Source organism: Muscardinus avellanarius (assembly GCF_963383645.1).
Source record: "Muscardinus avellanarius genome assembly, chromosome: 3".
Taxonomy (NCBI): domain Eukaryota; kingdom Metazoa; phylum Chordata; class Mammalia; order Rodentia; family Gliridae; genus Muscardinus; species Muscardinus avellanarius.
In genome coordinates this window covers 132,946,926-132,972,893 of record NC_137788.1, presented here as the reverse complement: position 1 = coordinate 132,972,893, position 25,968 = coordinate 132,946,926, and the positions used below count along the sequence as shown (strand labels likewise).

General features: G+C 40.8%; 1 protein-coding gene across 1 annotated transcript in view; it reads right to left on the bottom strand.

Annotated features, from left to right (window-relative positions):
* Window positions 1-213: 213 nt before the first annotated feature.
* The window catches only part of IQCH (IQ motif containing H), a gene marked incomplete at both ends in the record, with an annotated part of 227,693 nt that continues 201,938 nt past the window's right edge, over window positions 214-25,968 (bottom strand). Inside the window, 4 exons of the mRNA XM_080691646.1 lie at window positions 214-324; window positions 8,134-8,242; window positions 14,809-14,870; window positions 22,310-22,432. Of these exons, the coding sequence (XP_080547772.1) occupies window positions 214-324; window positions 8,134-8,242; window positions 14,809-14,870; window positions 22,310-22,432 (405 nt within the window). The remainder of the gene's footprint in view (window positions 325-8,133; window positions 8,243-14,808; window positions 14,871-22,309; window positions 22,433-25,968) is intronic.

Below are 25,968 nucleotides of genomic sequence, written 5' to 3'. Positions count from 1 at the left end.
GGGACTGCTCGGTACTCTCAAGTAAAAACACCAACAGGTTTTGGTTTAATGAGTGAACTAAGATGACTTACTAAACAAAATTTTTAAAAAGAGCATTACATTATAGTCTGTTCTGATTCACCTATTAGTAAACAAAACAAACTCACTGCTCCCCATTTTAGCTTAAGAAATACTGCTCTCTCTTGCTCCAGCTGGGTGTCAGGTGTTTCAGGATCACTTAATCAGACTAAGATTTTTATCGTATTTGGACTGTAGCTCTTCTTCAAATCTTGCTTTATTTTCCTGTGTTACTCCTAGGATGGTTTCAATATCATCAATGGTGGTCTGTAAATAGCAATAAAAACAACATTCATTATGTAAAGAGCTCTTACAATGCCATTCCCTCAAGGATGTGTTCTTTTTTGGAGTTTAGTATGGTACAGATCAGTTCTATTCCAAATATGTTTCATGGGGTCCCCATTTATAAATTATATGTTACCAGTCTTGCTAAAATGAGTAAAAAAGAATCAGAGTAAGGATCTGGAAATCTTCTTAGAATATGAATATCTATTTAGTCTAATAATGAAAACAATAGAGTTCCATTTATTCACAGCTTTAATTTTCACTTCATTTTTCTAGAAATTCGATTCTGTATTTTTGATCCATGACAGATTAGAAACAAATGGGTCCTTCACTACAGATAATTTAAGAAGTACTGGTCTAGTTGCCCTAAAATGAGGGCTAGTATGCCGAAGGAAGGTGTGTTTGTTTATTTATTTTTTCTATGTGTGTGTGTTTGTTTGTGGTGCTGTGGATTGAACTCAGGGACCTCACACAGGCTAGGTGCTTCTACCAATGAACCTATCGCTGGCGCTTTAGTTTTTCTCTTGAGATACTCTACAATTCCCCGTCATAGTGTACAAGTCAGTGGTGTTTAGTATATTCGTAGCCAACCACCATCACTATGGAATTTCAGAACCTTCTCATCACCCCAAAGAGCAAGGACTATTTAGCAGTCCATTGGAGTGACCGTTAGCAATGGTTCCCTTTCCCCTCTCCCAGCCCCTGGCAGCCATTCGCCTACTTTCCGTCCCTATGGATTTGCTTACTTCTCACATTCTGTATAAATGTATTGGAACCGTATTTGTCCTTTAGTGGCTGGCTTTTTTCACCCTTTCACTTAGCCCGTTCTTATGTTTTTAATGCTCATCTTATGTTGTAGCATGGACCATTAGTACATCATTCTTTTTTTTTTTTTTTTTTGGGTGGTACTGAGGATTTGACCCAGGGCCTTCTATCCAAGTTATACACCCCCAGAACTTTTTATGTTTTGATATTTTGAAACAGGTCTTGCTATGTTGCTGAGGCTGTCCTTGAACCTTGGATCCTCCTGTCTCAGCTTCCCAAGCACTGGGATTACAAGCGTGTGCTACTGCTCCCAGCTTTATCCCCCCCCCCCCGCGGCACTGGGGATTAAACCCGGGGGCATTCTACCTCCAAAGTATCCTCCTAGGATACTTTATTTTTTATCCTTTAGTTTGAAACAGGGTCTCACTAAGTTGCAGAGAGTCTCACTAAATAGCTGAGGCTGGCTGAAAACCCGCGATCCTTCTGTCTCAGCCTCCCAAGTACTGGGAGTACAACTGTGCTCCAGCACCTTCATTCCTTTTTTAAATGATTGAACAATACTCTCTTATATGACTAATATCCATTTAATATACAGGAATTCACCTATTTCTTAGCTGATGAACATTTGGGTGGTTCATACTTTGGGCTATTATGAATCAGCTAATATTAATGCACAAGTTTTTGTGTGAGTATAAATTTTCAATATTCTTGGGTATATACCTAGGAGTGGAATTGCTAGAACATATGGTAATTGTACACTTAACTTTTTGAGAAACTGCCAAGATTTACATAGCTGTGATGTCATTTTACATTCTTACTAGCAATATATGAGGGTTCCAGTTTTCATTTTCTCCATGTTTGTTAAATCTTGTTATTGACTTTCTTTCTTGATTAAAGCCATGTTATTGAGTATAAAAATATATCTCATGACTTTGATTTGCATCTGTTTAATAACTTATGGCGTTAAGCATTTTTCATATACTTTTTGGCCACTAGTATATCTTCTTGGAAGAAATATCTGATCAAATCCTTTGCTTACTTTTTAACTGAATTATTTGTCTTTCTCCTTTTTTTTGTGTGTGTGTGTGGTACTGAGGGTGGAACCCAGAGGCTTTCTACCTCCGAGCTATACTCCCAGACCCATTTTATATTTTATTTGGAAACAGGGTCTCAGTAAGTTGCTGAGAGTCTCACTAAGTAGCTGAGGCTGGCTTCGAACCTGTGCGATCCTTCTGTCTCAGTCTCCCAAGCACGGGGATTACAAGCGTGCGCCACCATGCCCGGCTTGTCTTTCTCTTGAAAGGACAAATATTGAACTGTAAGAATACTTCATATACTGTAGATATTAGAGCCTTATCCGATATAAATTTGCAAATAATTAATCCTATCCTGTAGGTGATCACTTCATTTTCTACCAAGTATCCTTTGATGTACAGAAGCTTTTAATTTTGGTGGAATTCAATTATCTATATTCACTCTGGCTGCTTATGTTTTGGGCATCATATGTAAGAAACCATTTCTAATCCAAGGCCAGGACACTTACGCCTGTGTTTTCTTCTCAGAGTTTTATAGTTTTAGTGCCTATCTAGGTCATTGATCTATTTTTACTTAATTTTTGTATATGGTAACAGGTCAAGGTCGAACGTCTTTTATTTGTATGTGGACATCCATTTGTTCCAGAATTTTTTTTTGGTGGTACTGGGGTTTCTGGAAACCCTTCTACCTCCGGGGTACACTCCCAGACCTATTTTTTTTTAATATATTTTTATTTGGAAACAGGGTCTCGTAAGCCAGCACGGCTGGCTTTGAACCTGCGCGATCCTCCTGTCTCCGCCTCCCAAGCGTGGGGATTACAAGCCTGCGCCACCACGCCCGGCTGTTCCAGCAATTTTTATTAAATTCATATTATTTTCCCCTGTTGAATGATTTTAGCACCCTGGTTGAAAATCAATTGATCGTAATTTACAGCTTTATTTCTGGTCTTTCAATTTTGTCCTATTGATCCATGTGTCTATTCTCTTATTTGAGGGGAACTGGGGATTGAACCCATGGCCATTCTACCTTCAAGCTATACAGTTATTTTATTTTTTATATCGAAACTGAGTCTCACTAAGTTGTGGAAGACCTTGTTAAGTTGCTGAGGCTGGCTTTGGCTTTGAACCTGTCTCGTCTCAGACACTCAAGTACTGGGATTACAAGCCTGTACTACCAGGTCAGCTTGAAGTAAGTTTTGCAACTGAGAAATGTGAGTCCTCCACCTTTGTTTTGTTTTTTTTTTTTTTTCTTTTAGGTTAATTTGATTGTTTTGGGTCTAAGCCCTCTCCACACAAAGTTTAGGATCATCTTGTCAGTTTCTACAAAAAGTCCAGAAGTAATTTTGAGAGGAATTGCACTGACTTTATAAATCAATTTGGGTAATATTGTAATCTTAACAATATTAAGACTTCTTTGAATACAGAGTGTCCTCACATTTATTTAGATATTCTTTAATTTCTTTCACCAATTTTTAGTAGTTTTCAGTGTGCCAATATTGTACTTTTTCGTGAAATTTATTCCTAAGTCATTTAATGTTTTGGGCTATTGCAATTTGTTTTTTGTTTTTTTGTTTTGGTAGTTCTGGGGTTCCTGGAAGCCCTTCTACCTCCGGGCTACACTCCCAGACCTATTTTTACATTTTTATTTGGAAACAGGGTCTCCTAAGCCAGCGCGCACGGCTGGCTTCGAACCTCCGCGATCCTCCTGTCTCTGCTTCCCAAGCGCGGGGATTACAAGCGTGTGCCACCACGCCCAGCGAGGCTATTGCAATTTGAATTAGTTTGTGTGTTAGTCAGCTAGGAAAAATACCTCAGGAAAAAAATTAGAGGGAGAAAGACTCATTTTGGCTCATGGTTTCAGTGCGTGGTCTGCTGGCTCCGTTGCTTTGGACCTGAGGCAAGACGAACATCATGGCTGAGGAAAGCCGCTCAGCTCATGGCAGCTGGGAAGCAAGGACAGAGGGTGGCCAGGGACCAGACAGGCCCTCCAGGCTATGTCCCTAGGGACCGACTTCCTCAAACTAACCCACACCTCCTACAGTTCCTACCACCTCCCCCCAATACTATCAAGTTATGAATCCGTCAATGTGTTGATGAGGTCTGAGGTCTCATGATGCAGTCAGTATCCCCAAGGCCTCACCTCTGAGCACTGCTGCATTGGGTACCAAGCCTTCAACACATGAGCCTTTAGAAGGAATTTCCAAATAAAAACCATACAGTTTGTGCTTTTATTTTATTTTTGATTTTCATTTCTGGTATACAGAAATTGATTGATTGATTGATTGATTGATTGATTGATTGTGTGTGTGTGTGTGTGTGTGTGTGTGTGTGTGTGTGTGTATGTGATACTGGGTGTTGAACCCAGGGGCATTCTACCTCTGAGCTACACCCCCAGACCTATTTTATTTTTTATTTTGAAACAGGGTCTTACTAAGTTGTGGATGGCCTCACTAAGTAGCTAAGGCTGGCCACCAAACTGCAATCCTCCTGTCTCAACCTCCCAAGTCCTGGGATTACAAAAATGGCCTACCATGCCCAGCTAAAAATTTATTTTTGTATCTTGATCTTATATCCTGCATCCTTGTTGGAGATATTAGTTGTAATAGATTGCAAGTTCTTTAGGATATTTCTGGGGAGTATAAGAGGTTTACTTAGAGAAGTGGGGCTAAAGAATAAAGGAAGGCATGATAAGGGATTATATTCCAGAGGAAGTCTGGAATGGTCAGTTTCTGGAAGTGAAAAATGCCCCCTTTTTATGATTTTTTTTTTTTTTGGTGGTACTGGGGTTCCTGGAAGCCCTTCTACATCCAGGCTACACTCCCAGACCTATTTTTATATTTTTATTTGGAAACAGGGTCTCTTAAACCAGCAAGGCTGGCTCTGAACCAGCGTGATCCTCCTGGCTCCGCCTCCCAAGTGCGGGGATTGCAAGTGTGCGCCACCACGCCCGGCATGTTTTTTTTATATACAAGATTTTTCCATCTACAAGTGGAGAGAGCTGTATTTCTATCTTTTCGGTCTGTATGCCTTTTATTTATTTTTCTTTCCTAAGTGCCTTGTCTAGAATCTTCAGTACAACGAGGGATAGAAATGACAAGAACCGACATCCTAGTCTTGTTCCTGGTCTTAGGGGGAAAGCTTTCAATCCTGTATTTCTAATTATGATGTTAGTTGTGGGATTTTTGTAGATGTCATTATCAGCTAAAGAAGTTACCTTCTATTTCTACTTTATTGAGTATTTTATTATAAAAAGATATTGGACTTTGTTAAATGCTTTTATTGTATCATCTTCCATTTTCTGTTTAGCCTTTATATTATATTGTTTGTTTTATAATAGAAAACACTACTAAAGATAAATCCAATCCACTTTTGAAGTTTTTGTTATTATCTTACTAATATTTAAAGTTCTTGCCTTTCAACCTTCCAGGAGAGTAAAAATCAAGATAACAATAATTTATCCAAGAAGGCTAGATATTTTTAAATATGTCATTGATACTTAAAAGCTACCTGAGAACATGTGACTTTTAATGATTTTTGAAAGCCAGAGATATAGTCTTTATTTTTGTCAGGTGTAGTTGCCTTTGCCAACTCAAATTTAAATTCAGGGTCCACTTGGTTGATTCTGGGATAAACCATCTGATTTTCTTTTTCAAGAATGACAGAAAAGATCTATAATAAAGCCATTTATATAATACTTTTACTTTTTTGAGGGTTTTTTCTTTTTCTAATAAAGTTTTTTTTTTTAAATTGGTGCATTGTAGTCATACATCTTAATGGGATAAAAGACTTGTGGAGACATACATGCACAAAACCATCTGATTCTGATAAAGAGTTATATTTGGACAAGCTAAACTAATCACACACCGGCAGCCGCAGAATTCTGTACATAGCAATAACATAAAATGATGCTAGCGAGAAGCAATTTAAAATGTAAATGCTGAGCAAAATCTTATATTAGTCTGTTTTTGTTGCTGTAACAAAATACCTGAGTTTCCATAATGTATGAAGAAAAAAGGTTTATTGCATTCATAGTTTTAGAACCTGAAAGTCCAAGATCAGGCAGCTCACTCTTCTATAACAACCCTCTTGCAAAAACTAAACAGTGTCACATGAGAACTACCTCAATCTCTTCCAAGGGTATTGTTCCCAGTGACTTCCCACAAAGTTCCACCCCTTAATGGCTCCACCTTTCACATTGCCACATGGGGGAGCAAGCTTCCAACACATGTACCTTTGGGGAACACACTCAAAACATATCCAAATTGTAGCAGAGCCCTAAGTACCGGTGAATATTATTGTAGCATTGGTTCTACTTTTTTTTTTTCAGTACTAAGGATGGAACCTAGGGGAATTTGATCTCTGAACTATACTCCAAGCCCTAATTTTATTCTTTATTTTGAAGCAGGACCTCACTGAGTTGCAAAGGGCCTCACTAAGTAGCTGAGGCTGGCTGCGAATGACGATCCTCCTGTCTCAGCCTCCCAAATGCTGGGATTACTCCTGTCTCAGCCTCCCAAATGCTGGGATTACAAGCATGCAACACCACGCCTGACTCCTGGTTCTATTTTTTTTTTAAATCAATCTTCTCGCTGGGCGTGGTGGCACACGCTTGTAATCCCCACACTTGGGAGGTGGAGACAGAAGGATCACAGAGGTTTGAAGCCAACTATGCTGGCTTAAGAGACCCTGTTTCCAAAATAAATAAATAAAAAAAATAAGTCTGGGAGTGTAGCCCGGAAGTAGAAGGGCTACCAGGAACCCCAGTACCACAAAAAAAAAAAAAAAAATCAATCTTCTAAATTATGTAATAGAAAAAAAGCAACGATGGTCATTTTCCCAGCTCTTAAAATCTCTTTGAAGAGTAAGGTATTGTTACCATTGTTGCTATTATTAAAGGGGTCAAGTCCTAGGTTGAGAAAAAATGTAATAAAAATTATGGTTTTTATTAAGCTTTTGTTGGGCCTTCTATTTTATGAGAAAAGCCACCTGTGGTTTCCATTAAGTCCTTTGAGTTGCTTGACCCAGACAAACATGATGCAGGCCTAAGCTGATAATCAGATTCAGACCCCGCTGATCAGTACGAAGCCATCATCTCTGTTCATCTGGGTCTCAGAAACTCCCTGATAGTTCTTGTTTCTGTACTCTAGAATGTGGAGACTTCTAATCAATTATACACAACTGGATTTCACAGACCAATATCTTCAGAGGCCATATGGAGGCTTTAAAAGATTACTGGTAGCTGGGCGTGGTGGCTCACGCTTGTAATCTCAGCGTTTGGGAGGCTGAGTCGGGAGGATCGCAGTTCGTGGACAGCCTCAGCTATTTAGTGAGACCTTCTGCAACTCATTGAGACCCTGTTTCAAAATAAAAAATAAAAAATAGGGCAGGAGGTGTAGCTCAGAGTTTGAATGCCCCTGGGTTCCATCCCCAGACCCCCCCCACACACACACACAAAAAAAAGATTACTGGTAAAATGTAAAATGTCTCCATTTTAGAGAAATGGGATGGGGTGGGCCGACATATATGCTAGGGTTTTCTTTTCCTTCTCTCTACTAATCATTGTTCCTCTTGAGTGTTAGAACTTCTTTGTCTCTAGAACCTGGGGCTCTTCAGTAATTACTAGCTAGACAATATATTATCTGAAATATAGATGACATTCACAAATTTTGTTTCAGGACAGTCTCTGTTTGGATTCCATGTGATGTTTCGGCTTCACCTCTAACATCAGAAAGCTGTTGTCTAACAAGCTCGGGTTTGAAAATGGCAGCAAGTTAAAGCAAGTCTACTATATTTCAAAGAAAAAGTTTCAAACTATTAAATTTAACTAACGGGTTCAGTGGGAACCTTACAATATTGACCCTGCACATTGTAAAATCTGTACTGCTTACAATAAAAAAAAAAGATGGTTTAGCACTTGTTTACAATACAGCATGAGGTATTTTCAGCCCTTGTATAGAAATTAACCAGGATCGTTAGTTAATTAACACCTCACCTTAAAATTGGTCTCGCCTTGCATATTAGGTGCTGATATTTCTTGATGGATGATGAAGAGATTGCGAGCAAAGGTCATGAGGACCCCCTGGAGATCGACACCGATTGTTCTGTTAATGATATCCAAACAAATGAGTTTACCAATGATTCCCCTCACATGCTTAAAAACAATCGCCCTCTCATTTGTGCGTCTGGTGATGGAATTTAATGAGTATTTCCAATCTCACAAGGTGGCAATCTTTAGGGAGATATGAAAGATGAGGCTCCATTTTAACTTGTCAACAAAGAGGAGGTACGTAATAAATATTTCTTATTAATCAACTTAGCAGATTATAGCAATAGGTCCAGTCATTTCTAGTCAAAGGCTACTACTGAACTAGTACAGTGGTGGTAGTTCATTAAAAAAAAAAAAAAACTATTTAAATTTGTTTTAGAGAATTGTTGTTAAATATTATTCATGCCTAACAATTTTCTTATCTAGAGAGACTTTTGCACCTTTGGATTCTGGACACTTGTCTGGGGTTTATTTTCTATTTCATGTATACAAATGATTCCTACTACTTATGAAGGTGCCCCCTCATCAAGGACAATGTGACCCATTCATGAATAGCTAGCTGTCTTTATAAAGCTCAGTACCCACTTTTTTTTTTCTGTACTGAGAAATGTACCTTCAAGCTACACTCCTAGCCCTATTTTGTATTCTTTATTTTGAAACGGGGTCTCTCTAAGTTTCAGAGCACTTCACTAAGTAGCTGAGGCCAGCCATGAACCTGCGATCTTTCTGTCTCAGCCTCCCAAGTACTTGGATTCCAAGTGTGTGCTACCTTGCATGGCAAATACCCACTTTAAGAAGGTTTCAGAGACAAACCATTCTGTAGTATTATACTGTGGCTGGCAAACAATCTCAAACAACTAGATTGTTGTATGTTTTAACTTGGAAGCAAAACTCCAGGGTTTTTTTCTATCTATTTAAAAAAACCTCTAGACTTCCGGGAAGATGGTGATGGAGAAAAGCGGGGCTTATGAGCCCAGCTAACAACCAGTCTCTATTACCACAAAATCAGAGCCTTTCATAGCCAGAAAACACCATCAGCAGAGAAACAAAAAATGTAAATACAAGGGACAGAGAAAAAGAGGGCTGGAAAAACGAGACACCAGGAAGAAACCAGACCGCAGTCCTGCGGCCGGAGCTGTGGCTTGGAGTAGTGTGGGTGCCATCTTCCCTTGCAGCCCCAGAGAGGAGGGGGACTCAGAACGGAGCTCAGAGCCAGAGAGGAGATACGCCGGCCTCACAACGCGGCAGCAGCGCCTTATTGCCGGAGGCAGTGGCAAGTTCACCGGACAGCACCAGACCAACGCACTCAACAGCCCACCAGGCTCCAGAGAGGAGCGGTGGACAGTGAGCCAAGGTGAGCTGCTGTGGATCAGCCGGGCGGAATTCAGCAGATTTTTCAGTGCAGGGAGCGTCTAAAGTTCCCAGGGGCTGGGCTCAGTACACCCTGCAGGGACTCAGAGTGGAGTTCAAAACCAGAGAAGAAATACACCAGCCTCATGGTCGAGGGCGTGGCAGCAGCGCCATATCGCCACCGGCAGCAGCAGCAGCAAATTCACCGAGTCCACTACAGCTCCATCAGCGCACTCAACAACAGTGAGTCAAATTGTGGCCCCTAGAGGAGAAATCCCAGTACTGCACTCCCAGGGACTTGACCCAGTGGGGGAGTGGCGGTGGCAGAGATATCACACCATAGTCACAACTCCCCGTAGGAGAAGGCCCAACCTGGCACTCCCCATGGTCTAAAGCAGCTGAGATTGACTCCCTGGGTCTGAGACTTTGTGATACAACCCAGTAAAGGAATAGTGGTGACTGAGATACCACAGACTCGAGATCCAGAGCACCTTAAGTGAAGTTGTAGTGACCGAGAGAAGAACCCAGAGAAGGCACAAACTTCCGAAATCATGGGAAAGAGAAATAGCAATGGAGCAATGAATGCCCACAACCCCACAACTTCAGAACCTGATAAAACAGAAATTCAGAGATTTCTAGAAGATCAAATCAGGAAAATAACTGTAGAAATAATAGAGGTGTTTCAAAAAGAATTCAGAGAGAGCCAAAAAGAGATAAAGGATGCAATTAATGAAGTAAAGGCCTCAAATAAAAGTACAAACAACCGATTAGACCACATGGAGAATAGAATCTCACTCTTAGAAGATGATCACTCCAAAAATGGACACATAGTTTCTAATTTAGAAAAAAAAATCTGACAGCAGGAATCTGACATTGAAGAAATATGGGCCCATTTTAAGAGAGCTAACCTAAGAATAATTGGAATAGAGGAGGGAAAAGAAGGTGAAACCAAAGGGATCAACAATCTCTTCAAGGAAGTAATAGCAGAAAATTTTCCAAACGTAGAGCAAGAGGTCGATATACAGGTCCAGGAAACTTATAGAACCCCCTTTAGACAAGGATCAGAGAAGAGGATTCCCACGCCACATAATTGTCAAAATGACCAATGTGGAAGCCAAGCAGAGAATCTTAAAGGCAACAAAAACAAAGGGCCAAGTGACATTCAGAGGCAAACCAATTAGAATCACTCCAGACTTCCCAAACCAAGTCATGAGAGCCAGAAGGGCTTGGAGTAACATATTCCAAACTCTGAAAGAAAACAACTTCCAGCCAAAAATTTCCTACCCAGCAAAACTTTCTATCAAATTAGATGGGGAAATAAGAAGCTTCCATGACAAACAGAAACTGAAGGAATTTATGTCTTCAAAACCAGCGCTAGAGAAAATACTCAAAGAGATTACCTACAAAGAAGAAATAGGTAACACACACCAGAACCAGAGAAACAAGATTTTCCATCCAACAGACAACTAAGATTGGTTATCTTTGGAGATTCATTATTTAAGTTTTTTACCTATTTCTAAATTGTATTGTTTGCTTTTATTGTTGCTAATTTTTAGGATTTCTAGTTGGAATATTAATATGCCTTCAGATATAGCATTTGGAAATATTTTATCCCATTCTATCAGTAACTTTTAATTCTGTTTACATTGTCTTTGGATGTACAATATTTTTCTATTTTTATGAAGTCTGTTTGTTTATTCTTTTGTTGCCTATGCCTTTGGAATCATATCCAAGAAATCACTGCCAATTTCAATGTTGTAAGGTTTTATGACCCAGATTTTCTTCTAAAAGTTTATAGTCTTAAGATTTATATTTAAGTCTTTTATCTATTTTGAGTTAATGTTTGTATATGGTGTTAGGTAAGGGTCCAATTTTATTCTTTTTCATGTAATTATTATTTTTCAACAATATTTAGTTAAAAGATTATTATTTCCTCCACCAAATGTTCGTGGAAACCTTGTCAAAAATAACTTGACAATATATGGAAGAATTTATCTCTAGGCTTTTATTTAACTCCAATGGTTTATTTATATGCCTTTATAACAGTACTACACTGTTTCAATTATTGTAGCTTTATAAGGTTTGAAGTCAGAAAATATACATCTTCTAGCTTTGTTCTTTTTTGAGATTGTTTTGGGTATCTAGAGTCCATATTCCATATTAGGATAGATTTTTTCTGAAAAATAAATAAATAAATGTATGATAGTTTCACCTAAAAATAAAAAAGAAAAAAATATTCTCTGGTAAGAAAGAAAGCAAAAAGAAATATTGAAATGTTATCTTTAAGTCATCAAAAGCTTGGTATCAGACAAATGAAACTGTTCTGTGAGATTACTATTGTTAATTTTGGATAAATTGCAATAATACTAGATGTCAACCACTAAGCCAAGCATGGGAAGGAGGGATGGGGAGGGAACGGGGTGGGGATTGGGTAGTGGCTAACTAGGCGATGTGTGCATGTATCTTTACAAAAGTTTTTTTTTTATCCCATTATGATGTATGAATACAGTGCACCAATTTAAAAAAAATTACAAAAAACCCTTATCAAAGGAAAAATCGGTTAACTGAATGGATTAGTTTTTAAAAATTGTTCTGTTCTAAAGGGAGAGCATAAAGCACTGTACCCTCAGACAACTGTGCAAACCTTTAGGAGTGCTTCTTCCCTGGTTGTTACCTATAAAATAAGTCCACTTACGGTCTAGAGTTTGGGCCATTTTAGAATGGCTGCTTTCCAGCCTCAATAGGAGTATTTTTAGGATATGCAGAAACTAGGGAAAAAATGGGTCCTAGGAAGAACTCTAGATAAAGAAGGAGAAACTATAAATGAGCAAATAAGGTGACCTGAGGGGGATGAGAGGAGGGGACAGGGAAATTCCCTAATGTACATGATGCACATTCACACACATATCAAAGTCAGTCACTCAGCCCAACATGAGAAGGAGGGGGAGGGCTGAGGAAGGGGAAGGGCTAAATGAGTGGTGTGTGCATATGTGCCTCCACCATCTTATACCCCGTGAAGATGTACAACTATAATTCACCCATAAAAAATAATAAAAAAAGTTTTTTCTCAGGTTGGATGAGATCAAGAGCTCCCAGTGTCTAAGACAGGAGACCTGGGCTCTTTGTCCTGCCACTCACTGTGTGACTTTGAGATAGCCCCCTAATTACCCTGGGTTTTCATATCCTTTTCTTTGAAATGAAAGATTGGAGTAAGTCAGTGCTTCTGACAAGGACAGCCTGCCCCTGATAGCTGCTGAACATTATCATCTTTTCTTTTAAGAAAATAAATAATAGTCAAATGCAACTTCAGAGTCAGTAATTCTGAAAAGTAGCTTGTGCTTTATTACCATAGGGTCAGTATTTATTAGACCTTTGTTGGCCTCATTAAGTAGCTGAGAGGATGTCCATGAACCGTGCTTCTTCCATCTCCTTCGGGGACCTGATTCTGGGTCTGGGTTTGGCCTACCTGGAAGCTCTTGAAGGGAGCTTGTCCCTCTTACCCTTATCTCCAGTGCACAAGGGTCTGTATAGTTCCAGGCTGGCCTAGCTTGTCCTCTGCAGTTCATCTTTTGGGCTAGCTGGTGCACAGCAAAATAGAGTTCATATCTCTGAGTTCTGATTTCTAGTTCTTTTTTTTTTTTTTTTTTGCGGTACTGGGGATGGAGCCCAGGGGCACTGTACCCCTGACCTACATCCCCAGCCCTATTTTTTTCCTTTTATTTTAAATCTAATTTTTATTTTTTTATAAGTGGAACATATTGAGAGTGGTGTACATTTACATTGTGCTTCATGCCCTTTCCCCTCCCTTCCCCTCCCCCCAATAGAGTGTCCAGGTTAACCATGTTGTATTTATGCTATTACACATATTCGTATGGAGCTCCTCCATTGAATAACCTCAACTCTCTTCCTCTCCTATCCTTCCATTGAAGCTTTGCTGAGATTTCCCCTCCATCATCTGGAATCCCTCTGGTATTACCACTACTCTCTACCAGCCCTATTTTTATTATTTTTATTTGAAACAGGGTCTCACCGAGTTGCAAAGGGCCTCACTAAGTAGCTGAGGCTGTCTGCGAACCGCGATCCTCCTGTCTCAGCCCCCCTAATGCTGGGATTACAAGCGTGTGCCACCACGCCTGGCTTGATTTCTAGTTCTTATACTTAACAAACCCATTTGTCTGAATTTCTGAGCTTAGACATATACTTGGGCTTTGAGTCTTTCCTGTTTAATTAGACTCACACTCTAGAAAGTACTAACTTCTTATCAGCTTGCCAACATCAAATCAAGATGACTGCTTGGTTCTCCTAGTCACAGTAACTGTGACTGCCACAGCCTTAGCATGGTATTGATTCGTTTGGATAGAGTAGGGTAGGTTAGGGCTCAGGGCCACATGGGAGCTAGGACAGAATATCACTGGGCAGCAAAGGGTAGTTCCTTCCTTCTACATGGCCAGAGGTGTCTGCGGCTATTACCATTCTCTATGTGAATACCTGGAAGATCATATGAATGAATGCTGGTGGGGTTGTTCTGGGTGCAGGTCTCATTTCTACTGTTATCACAGCAGTACAACAAAAGGATGGGCAGAGCCCCAAGTGAAGAAACTTATTTAACAAGACCCAGCAAGTTTTGCATGCTTATGGGATATCAGGGAGAGGCTGGGACTGGAGTGGAGGAATCAAACATCCTGCTTCTCCTCTTTCCATGTGATGAGAAACATCTAAGACTTTATTCATTCAGAGCCATATTATAGCTCCAAAGGGGAAGCCAGAAGGCATTTCCTCTCCAAGGGGAAACCAAGACATCTGCATGAGTTCAGAAAGACTGATGAGGGCAACTATCACTTCCAGCAGGGCTTTGCTCAACGTACGCACACCTGGAGAAGACCGCATCGGGGTGAAACTGGCCCTGGCCCTACCTTTTGGAGACACATCTTACCAAGTCACCAGGGCACTTTTCTAAGCATGCCAGTGACAGCTACCTTTCCACAGCTGGGACATCTGAGCTGGTTCCCCAGTGGTTAGATTTGTTGTGCCTTACGTGTGAGTAAGCTTGAGCACAACATATTAAGTGGACTCTTACTCATTGATTTTACATAATTACATTATAAACTCTGGCCAATATATTCATGAAATACCTGAAGACCTAAATAAAACAATATAGACTTGCAATAAGTTGACATGCCAATTAAAATGATTAAAGTGTGTGAGAAGCACCAATCATGTTGGTTGTTACAGTCTTTCTTATTGCATCCAATAGATACACTTCATACTTACAGCATGCCCAACTTGTGTCTCTTCAAATGTTCATATAATATAAAAACAGTTCCTTGTCTGTCCTGTAAGATTTGAGTGGGAAGAGAAGAAAATAGTATATTATCTTGGAAATAAAGTATAGAAAATATACTCTACCAAGAGCACTAAGATTGATTAATTAAAATCTGGAGCTACCCTTAAATATTGGGAGAAGGATATTTGAAAAGGCTCTCTCCAGAATATGGTGTAGGTATGTCCTCAGGCAGGGTTCTTTGGGTATAATTCTCAGAACACTTGCAGCAAAATTATCTCATGTGTCCGTTAATAAGGCATTTTCCTGGGCATCATCCAAGCTCAGAATACTTGCAGGGGAATCTGCCTTTTAGCTCACTTTCTAGATGAGTCTAATGCACATAAAAATTTGAAAACCACTGTTATAAGAGCAATCAGTAAAAGAATGGGGAAGAAATTTGTTGGGTAGAAAATGATTTGTATTTTGATGGAACATTTTGACATGTCTATAGCATACCCTACTGCCTTATCAGTCTTCACAGCTCTGTAAGTTGTAGGGAGCTGATGGACAAGCATATTCTGTCCAGTGTGATGGAGATTCAATAGATTCTCCTCTGTGGATAAACCGTTTTGGCCTCCATTTTCATATTCATTTGAATATTCTTGATCTATAAGGATGATTGATTTGGGGTTTGCTTTTGAACTAGTTGTAATATATGTCTATTTCCTTCTGATAAATAGAATATTATGTGTTTGTTTTTATATCTGTATGAGAGACCTGGCTTTGATGTTTTTGAAAATTATGTTTTAAGAGTTTTCTCCAAATAAATAAGAAGTGAGCCTGGGTTCAATAGTGGAAATGTCTGCCCTGTGAAGTTGTAAACTCCGCATTAGTGGACATCCCAAAAGGAAAAGTATGTTGGGGGGGGGGTTGGTAAAAAAATCACTTATCAGAATTATATGATGATAGTTATCAACTTGCCACTTTATCAGGAAATCCAAGCATTGGACTAGAATAATGGCTCAAAAACCTGACTGCCCATTAGAATCATGTGGGTGCTTTAAAAGTGTAATCCCTGGGCCTTACCTCTGGAAACACTGATTTATTTGATCTAGGATGGGCCCTGGACACAGTGCCATGCTGAGCCACATTAGAGCCTGAGGTAGAGGAAAAATATCAGTAATCACGTTCTGTTTTTATTAAAAAGTTTGATGTTTGTTCATCATGGATTTTCTGCACTAATTTGAGCTTAAATGTTATATTAAAATAATTACTTATCTTCATTACTGGGAGTGGTGGTGGTGGTGGTGGTGGATGTTTTTCTTCTCTTAACTTCTGTGTTCAGAGTGGGTGCCTCTCTTGCCTCACCCTAATTCCAGCCCTGCATGGGCGCTGGCACGTGAGAGTTCCTCACTCAAGAGCATCCTACTGGGAGGCCAGGGCTGAGTACCACTACCTAGCGGGTCTTTGCATCTCTTGCTGCTGTCTGATATGGCAGCCACTAGCCACAAGAGGCCACAGAGAGCTTCCAGGATTGGTACAAATTGAGATGTAGCTTTCAAGGACCATAATCTTCAAAGATTTAGGGCAAAAATCATAAAGAATTCTCATTATAATGTTGACTATGTTGAAATGAAACTATTTAGGGTATAATGAGTTAACAAAATGTATCATCAAAATTGGCTTTACTTACACTCTTACTTTGAAAACCGTTGCTCTGAGAAAAATTTAAATTAGGTGGAAAATATGGGTTGATTATATTTTTTTTGGACAGTGCTCTATTATTAACACAAATATAGCAAATCTCTTCCAATAAGTGGTTCTCATTTCAGAATTTTATTTCTCCTTTTATTCAAATAGTTCTATATTGAGGGAAAGCACCAGCAATTATCTGGCATCTAATCCCCATGCACAGAACGGGTTCACATATATAATCATATACATATATATATATTTATATATATTAGGATATATATAATTTCCAAGGACCTGTAGACATTTATTGGATTCCTCCTCTTCTAGGAATAGAATTTTTAGTTAATAGGCTTTTATTTCTTTCAATACTTTAAAACTATGGTCCAATTGTTTTCTATCCTTGGGTTCTATTCGCAGTATAAATAAATAAATCAATAAATAAATCTCAGTTTTAGTTTTTCCAACTTTGCAAAGTACCAATTTTTTGGAATCTCTCTTATTTCTCTTCACTTTTGCTTACAAACTGTTCTGATTAATTTGGAAGCTCTTAAGTTTGTAAGCTTTTCCAAATGCAGCCAGCAATGCTCTGCATATACTCAACATATCTTCCAATCTCTTCTCTAGAGACACAAGCACATTAGGTGTGTGATTTGCCTTCCAGGTTATCACAGGTGTTGGCTCTGCCAAGTGCATCACCTCTTTACAAGGACCGTGATCCTGCTTGTTTTCATAACAACTTCTTTGTCACTCACTGCCTGACCACTGAGCCCATATTAAAAATGGCTGTTTGGGGACCATTATTCTTTCAATACTGATTTTAATAACATCTGTGTAGACTGGGTTTTGCTGCAGTGATTAAACACACACACACACACACACACACACACACACACACACACACACACCCTTCTTGGGTGAACTACAAAGCTGTAGTTCTTGATTCCCTCCCCATGTAGACTGGCATGGGGCTCTGATGATTGCAGTCTCAGGGACCAGGCTGAGGATGGTCTGTTTTAATGCACTTCCATGATTTTCCAAGGCGGGGAAAAGCATATGGCAACTTCCAGAGATTCTACACAGAAAGGACGCATTTCACTTCTGCTCATCTTTGACTGGCCAAATCCAGTTTCTTGGCCATGCCTAACTGTAGGGGAGCGCCGAGGAAGCATAATTCTGTAAGGTGCCTGGAAGGAGGGAGCCCAGAATATCTGTGAGCAGCCCTAGTGCCTCCCGCCACGGCAACACCCCAGCCTGAGGACGTGATTGCGGGCCTTGCAGGGCTGTTTAGGACAATGGCATGCTGCCTGTGTGCGTTTGAGACCAGCCCTGCCTCACACTGTTGCAGGCAGTAAACACACGCCTTTCTCCGTATGGCTTTCATTTACCACTTCCTTTCATTAGGAAACCAGTGGGGGTATTCTGTAGCATTACAGAAATACCAGGAATGAGATCGACCAAGTTGCTTAGAAACTCGGCAATGGTTCCCTTCGATAGTCATCAAGGAAAAATAGACCTATAGGGTGATCTGATTTCTCTTTTTATTCTCCATGACATTGGACAAGAAACATAATTTGAAATTCTGTGCTGATAACGGGAAGTGAAAGGGCTGGGGAGGGGGTAGCTCAGAGGTAGAGCAATCGGTGAGCTTGCACAAGGCCCTGGGTTTGGTCCCTAGTGCTGCAAAAGCAAGGAAGATAAAAAGATAATATTAAGGAATAAGGACATTGGGAGATTCTTCTTTTGGTAGCATGTATCCATTCTTAATTCTTTTTTTTTTTTTTTTTTGGTGGTACTGGGGTTTCTGGAAACCCTTCTTCTGGGCTACTTCACAGACCTAGTTTCTATTTTTATTTGGAAACAGGGTCTTTTAAGCCAGCAAGCCTGGCTTCAAACCAGCGTGATCCTCCTGTCTCCGCCTCCCAAGCGGGGATTACAAGTGTGCGTCACCACGCCCAGCCACTCTTAATTCAACCAAAAATGAAAACAGGTAGAGGTTACATTGGAATTTAGTTAAATCCTTTTAGACTCAGTATAATCCAGAGAGGCAATGAATTTTTGGGAAAGTTAATTGTTGCACATATTTTACCCCTTATTTGTAAAGTAGAGATATTCATAAGGGCTCTGAAGAGAAATCTATGCTTCTCCAACTGAAGAACACATAAGAGGTACCTAGATGGAATATTTTATTTGAAATGAAGCCCAGACTTCTTGGATTGGGTTGGCAATAATGTTTTAGTTGGTGGGAAGTGGTCCTTAGGAGGAAAAGGCACAAGGCGAAACCATAGAGAAAGAGAAAGAGCCGTGTTTGACTTTGTGGACAACTATGGGTAAAGGTTCATTCATAATGTGCCAGGCTGTGCGACCTTGGGGAAATCTTCGCTGTAGAAACAATACCTTCTTACAGCATAGGCGTGAAGAATAAATGAGATAGTGGAGTGAGCGCTCAGCTCAGGGGCCAACACACAGTAAGTGCCCTGTAAAGGCTGGCTCATCATCTGCCTACCCAAGAAAAGCAAGTAAGAGAAAATGGAGAGTGCTGATTAGGGATGAACCAGGGTCTAAAAATATGAGAACTTATCTCAGGAAAATAAAGCAAAGAGGCGTACTGCTGGAGGACTTCTAAAACTTCCATGGTCAAATGACTTACTCTCACCTAAAAATAAAAAAAAAAAGTTTTTGTGGTATTGGTAATGGAACCCAGGGACCCTCTGAACTATACCTTCAGCCCTATTTTATTCTTTTACTTTGAAACAGGGTCTCACTAAATTGCAGGGGGCCTCATTAAGTTGCTGAGGCTGGCCATGAGCCTCCTGACTCAGCCTCCCAAGTACTGGAATTACAAGACTGTGCCACCATACCTGGCTCAACTCAGATTTTTTTATAACCACATTTATAACTATTTTTTCTTTCCTTTTCTCTGTTTATTTTATTGTAGTACTGGGGATTGAACCCAGGGGCATTCTACCTTCAAGTTTCTTTTTTATTTTTGGTTTTTGAAACAGGGTCTGGCTGGGTGCTGAGAGTCTCACTACATTGTTAAGGCTGTCCTTGAACCTTTGATCCTCCTGCCTTGGCCTCCCAAGTACTGGAATTACAGGTGTGCACCACCATACCTGGCTCTCTGAGTTTATTATTGGTCTTCTTTTCTTTCTTTTTATTTTTATTTATTTATTTTTATTTTTTAGGCACTCGAGATTGGACCCAGGGCTGCTCTGCCACTGAGCTACATCCCCTGTCCTTTTTATTTTTATTTATTTTTATTTTTTTATTTTTGGTGGTACTGGAGGTGGAACCCAGAGGCTTTCTACCTCTGGGCTATACTCCCAGACCTATTTTATATTTTATTTGGAAACAGGGTCTCACTAAGTTGCTGAGAGCCTCACTAAGTAGCTGAGCCTGGCTTCGAACCTGTGCGATCCTCCTGTCTCAGCCTCCCAAGCGCAGGGATTATGTACGTGCCACCTCACCCAGTTATCTGCTCTTTTTTTGAGCATCCTTTTTCCTTTTTAACATGGGTTTTTGCAGTCTCTGGATTTTATACCTTCTCTTTGCTCCTATTATCTTCTCTTTCTTCATACTGTTCCATTATTCCGTGACTCCCAATCCATACTTCTCTCCCATCCCATCTTTCATTGTTGCTGTTGTTTAGCGTGGGCCACCTGGAGGGGAGTCCAGGAGACCACGCGGGCTGTGTCTGGGGTGCCTCCCAGCGCACCCTTCCTGACGCTCTCCTGGGGAGCCTCCGGCCCCCAGTGGAAGCCCTTCCTCTGCGCTATCCGTCTGCATCCCCTGAGCCATGCCAACCTGTTTTCCCTACTAAAATCTGTTCTCAGAAACGAATCTGATTAACTCAGGAGGCCAGGTGTAAACCACTTCTTGCGTTAAGTACTTTGAGTACTAGAGCCTCAGTCAAGTACAGCACCTTTAGCCCAAGAATAAATCTCTAGGAATAATTTCAGGCAATAGAAAGTGAAAGGCACATTTTCACTTTAGGCAGGGCACTTTCCCTGCCAAGCATTCCTAGTAACAGAACTCATTCTGCTCAGATATTTTAGAAGAAAATAGATACATTGGGATAAAGCTGTAGTTAGATTTAGCCACCTTGTGGTATGTGGGAGTGTTTCAGTTGCATAAGTTTGGGGCTAGAAATGGTTTAATTATAAAGGGATCGTGTGCAGCAGATTTAACTATTGATATCAGGTAAATCAGCTCAATCTGGCCTTTTCATTCTTTCTGTATTTTACCAAATTTAGTTTAATTTGCAAAACAATATGAGCTCCACTGTATGTGTTTGCCACCAGCATGAGTCAGTCTAACCAAGGCCCCTCGTGCACCCCAGCAGCTTGTTGGGGATTGCCGAGTGTCAGCCAGGCTGCTCAGTTCACATTGGCCTCATGCTTAAGGTCTGTATTCTTTTCTAGGGCCTATCAAAAATATTTGACTCCTAAAAATTCTATTAGTTCTCAAATATGAAAACTAAAAATACATATCGAATAATTACAAATCAAAACATTAAATCCACTAGCTCCTCCTCAATTATTATGCCATTATATGCACATTACATTTAATGTGGGAGGTGAATTTATTTTAATATGTTTGGTGTGATGTGGGATTGGGTCTTCCATCAGTAAGTACACACGGGGTCTTAGAACAGCCTGGAGTATCAGAGATTTGGAAATCAGCATCAAAGTAGGAAAACAAGGAACCTCAGAGTAGCATGAGTCTCCAGGCACCAACCGGAGCTCCCAGTTTAGGGAGGAGGCATCGCATCTCACTTCCCCACCCAGCCACGCTAGGATACAGCAAGTGTGCAGGGATCAAACACAGAGGCACTGTTTTTAATCAGAACTCCTTCGTGAAAGAAAATATTACATGTAGATAGGAGAAGTCTATGAGCTGAATTATCTTGCTCTAAAATCCAAATTTTCAAGCCTTAAACCCCGCTGTGCTTATATTGGAGACAGGAACTTTAAGGAGGCGATTTAAGTTAAGTAAAGTCATTGGATAGAGTCCTGATCCTTGAGGGCTGATGTCTTTGTAAAAATTGATCATGGTTCATGGGCAGCCTCAGCTACTAAATAGTGAGGCCCTTTCCAACTCAGTGAGACCCTGTTTCAAAAATAAAGACTAAAAAAATAGGGCTGGGGGTGTAGTTTGGAGGTAGAATGCCCCTGGGTTCCATACCCAGTACCACAAAAAAAGAAAAAGGAAAAAAAGTTGAGACACATTGTGTGTGTGTGTGTGTGTGTGTGTGTGTGTGTGTGTGTGTGCGTGTGTGTGTGTGTGTGTGTGTGTACCAACAAGAAGGCCACTCTCTACAACCCAGAAAGTGAGTTCCCACCAGGAACTGAATCTGCCAGTACCTTGATTTTGGACTTTCCAACATCTAGAACTGTGAAAGACCCTTGTTTAAGCCACTCAGTGTGTGCTGAAATCAGTCGGTGTTCTTGGAGTCTGAGCAGATTAAAGTGGGATATTCGTTGACAAGCAGCTTTGGGTAGGCTCAGGAAGCTCAGGACACGCGTGGGGATGGAGAGGCGGCCCCTAAACTCCCTCCTAAGCGTGGCCGGAAGCAGGGCTTCGCATTTCTATGTGGTCATGCGAGCATGGGGCTAGAACTGGACTTCCCAGGACTAAGTGCTACTCCCCGTGGAGCAGCCTAGCTGCACCCTTCCTAAACAGCACTCTGCCTTCCTCAAATGCATGCCAATCATGTTTTGAGCATATCTTTTTGAAGGGCAACCAATTGTTAGCTATCTAAGTCACCACAGAGCTGTATTCAGTCCACCCCTGGTGAATTTTAACCCTTCATACCTCAAGGTCATAGCCGATGCCATGGGCCTTACAGATCTGGAGAAAAACATAGTGGAAAACCAGAGAGAGATTGTTGTGCTTCAGCTGGGTGGTCATCACTGCGTAGCGACTGGTTGCCAGCGACTGGAAGAGGCCACGGCTAACGTTAGACTCTTTAAAACATACTTTAGTAAACTGTGAACTTTAAAATAGTTGTAGGTTAGCAGAAACGTTGCAGAGATAATACAGAGAGTTTCTACGTCTCCCTCACCTGGTTGTCCCATTATTAACATCTTACCTTGCTCTGACACACTTGTTACGCACAACTAAGGAACCAAACTGCCACATGACTATAAGCTTAGGTTCATAATTGGTTTATATTTATTAGTTTTCTCCTATTTCCCTTTTCTGTTTCTAGGTTCCATCTAAGATATATTATGTTTAATCACCTTATCTTCGTAGGCTTCTCTGAGTGTGACAGTTTCTCAGATTTCCCTGGTTTTGTTGTTGTTGTTTTCTTCTTATGATTTTGACAGTTTTGAGAAGTACTGGCCAGGTATTTTGTAAAATGTACCTTGATTTCGGTTTGATATTTTCCTCATGATTAGACTGGAGCGTGTGTTTTTAGAAGACCACACAGATAGACTGCCATTCTCACCACTTCATAGCAAGGTCCATGCTGCTATCATTTGGATGCCGAATGTCCCTAAAGGCCCATGTGTTAGAGTCTTGGTCCTAAGGATAGTTCTACTGGGAAGTGGGGGAGCCTTTGGGAGGTACAGTCTGATGGGAGGTCCTTAGGTCATGGAAGGCATGTCCTTACAGGAGACTGTGGGACACCCGTCTCTTTCTCTTCTTCTCTTGCTTTGACCCCAGGCTCATTATTGCCATCCATGCAATGGGGCTACTCAACCATGAACTGAAACCTCCAAAACTGCGAGATACATAAATCTTTCTTCTTATAAGTTAATAATCTCAGATATTTTGCTTTAATAATAGAGAGCTGACTAATAACACATGCTATCGACATGACTTGCCATCAATGATGCTAACCTTTATTATCTGGTTAAGATAGTTTTTGCCAACTTATTAAAAACTTCACAAGTTTCTCTCCTGTAAAGATAATTTTCTCTGCTGGGCATGATGGTGCATACCTTTAATACCAGTACTTGGGAGGCCAAGACAGGAGGATGGCAGGTTAAGGCCAGCTTCAGTAACTTAGCAAGGCTCTCAGGAACTTAGTGAGACCTTGTTTCAAAATAAAAAATAAAAAGAGCTGGGAGTATAGTTTAGAGGCAGAATGCCCCCTGGGTTTAATCCCTAGTACCACAAAAAACACCACTACCTAAAAACAAGCAAACAATGTTCCCTCCTCCCCATAATACACTTTACAAAAGCAAGTCACTGAACATAGAACATAGCCTATCTGCTTGAAGTAACCAATACTAGAATGTTGATACTAAGTTCTTTCTTTGAGAAATTGCTATTCTTTATCTTGTTTGCCCATTAGTGGCTAACCCCAAAAGACTGGTTGCAGTAGGACCAAAAAATTTTTTACTTATGTATTCCTTAAAAACATTTAAAACTTAATGCATACAAAATGAAGAATTGGATCCTGAAAGTTTTGCAGCATGCTGTTTGTGAGATGTGATATTTGCCTTTGACAATCAGTTGTTTCATCTGGGATAACTAGAAATTAGAAGTACTATATATAGGTCCATGACTGACTTTAGCTCATAAAAATGAAAGTCTTGAACTTTGGGGACCCTCAGATGCTGGGAAACCGGGTGTTGGACGTGCACAGTGACTTGGGACAGAAGAAGGCAAAGGGTGCTGATGGCCAAAGCTGGATGTGGCGGGTCCCAGCAAGCCAAGTCACCTGCAGTGGGTCTGAGCTCTATCTCAGAGATAGCGCAGGGAATTGGAGCTGACTGAGTGCCCACCAGAGAAAAGGCATACTCTTTCTGTGTATTACACACACACACACACACACACTGACGGTCACCTTTTGTGACATATCCCCCACACATGCAGCGTGTTTGCCTTCAACATTTGTATCCAGCGCTGTGTCTGAGGGTCTCAGAGTCAGCCCCATTGTTAAGGCCTCTCCTCCCACATGTAAGCAGAGTCCATGTCTGTAAAAATGTTAGGCCCCCACAGGCTAACGTGTCTCGAGTTGTGCACCTCCATTACTTTTGTCTCATTTATAGTCACTGGGATTTTGAAAGATTTTAATAGATATACAAAGATGTAAAAGTACATGTTAATGGAGCACCATATAATGTTTGATACTGTACACGTTCAGTGATGTTCAAATCAGGTTGAGCATATTTATCTCCTCAAGCATGTACCATTTCTTTATGGTAAAAGCTTTCAAAATCCTTTCTTGTAGTTTTTTGAAATGTACAGTACATAATTGCTGTACTGTGTCACAGTACCCAGAGCTTCTTTCTCCTATCTAACTGCAACTTAGTAAGTACCTACTGAACAACCTTTCCCATCCCTAACATCCTGCCCAGGATTTTTTTTTAACCACAGAAAATCTACTTTAGCGTGCTGTGCCTCGCTACTGTACGTTGTTATTACTTGACCTTTCATGAGTTCTTTCCCTGTCTGTCTCCTTAGATGACTAGACTTTTTCTGGGGACAGGCACCACTTGGTTTTTTAATCTCTAAGCTGGACATGATGCTAACACAGATTTGGCCTTCAGTGTTTGTTGAATGAGAGAAAGAAAAAATAAATGAAATAGATCAGGTGCAGAGCACTTTCCTCTGACTTGACTCTTTAAAACATGTAGCTTAAGGACTGCTAGACAGTACATGGGTTAGGGCAGAAGCGGGAGATTTACCAAGCATAGAAAACAGCCACACTCTCTCTAGGGAATGTCAACCTGCAGTCTCTCCAGCCTTGCCCAGTGGAGGACAGTGCGGCCCTGGTGGACTAAGCAGCAATTACCGGCGAGGAACCAACACCAGCAAGAGAGCTCTGGCTCAGCTGGTCAGTCTTGAAGGTCCAGCCCCCAGCTCTGCCCGCCCTGCGGTGCCAGGCTGCGCCCTGCTCCTGCCTCCACGAGGCAGGCCCAGAAGCCCGAGCTTTTGCACATGGCAGTGAACTGTAAACACTCTGGAATTCCATTGTGGTTACTGAGCATGTAATTGCGTGGTAATTGCCATGAATTCACAAGATAATTCCAAGGTTATTTTTGTCTTCTAAACTTGTCTTATGCTGCCATAGTATATAAACAAGCAAAACCAAGATCCAGCCCTAGTCAGCAAGAGAGGCGGCAGGAGTCTGGTTGCAGGACCCAGCTCCATGCCGTGTATTGTGGCCCAAGGCAGAGCAGAAGAGCTGACTGTCCAGTAGAACATGACTGACAACGAGGAAGGACAGGCCACCCTGATCTTTCTTCTCTGTGGATGCAGACTCCAGTTCTCTTTCCCAGACCTGAGCTTGTAAATAGTAAAGAATCCAAAAGAAGAGGCAGGGTATTTAGTATGTCTCTCAACTACTTCTTTTCCATGACCACCACCATCCTGGTCCAGATCCCTACTGCCTGGGTGTGCTGGAACTGAGGATACAATTCTTTGTGGAATCAGAAATTCCGAAGTTCAAAACCTGGCAATTCTACTTACTATCTGTGTGACCTTAAATCAACCTATTTGACTTTTTTTTGTGGTAC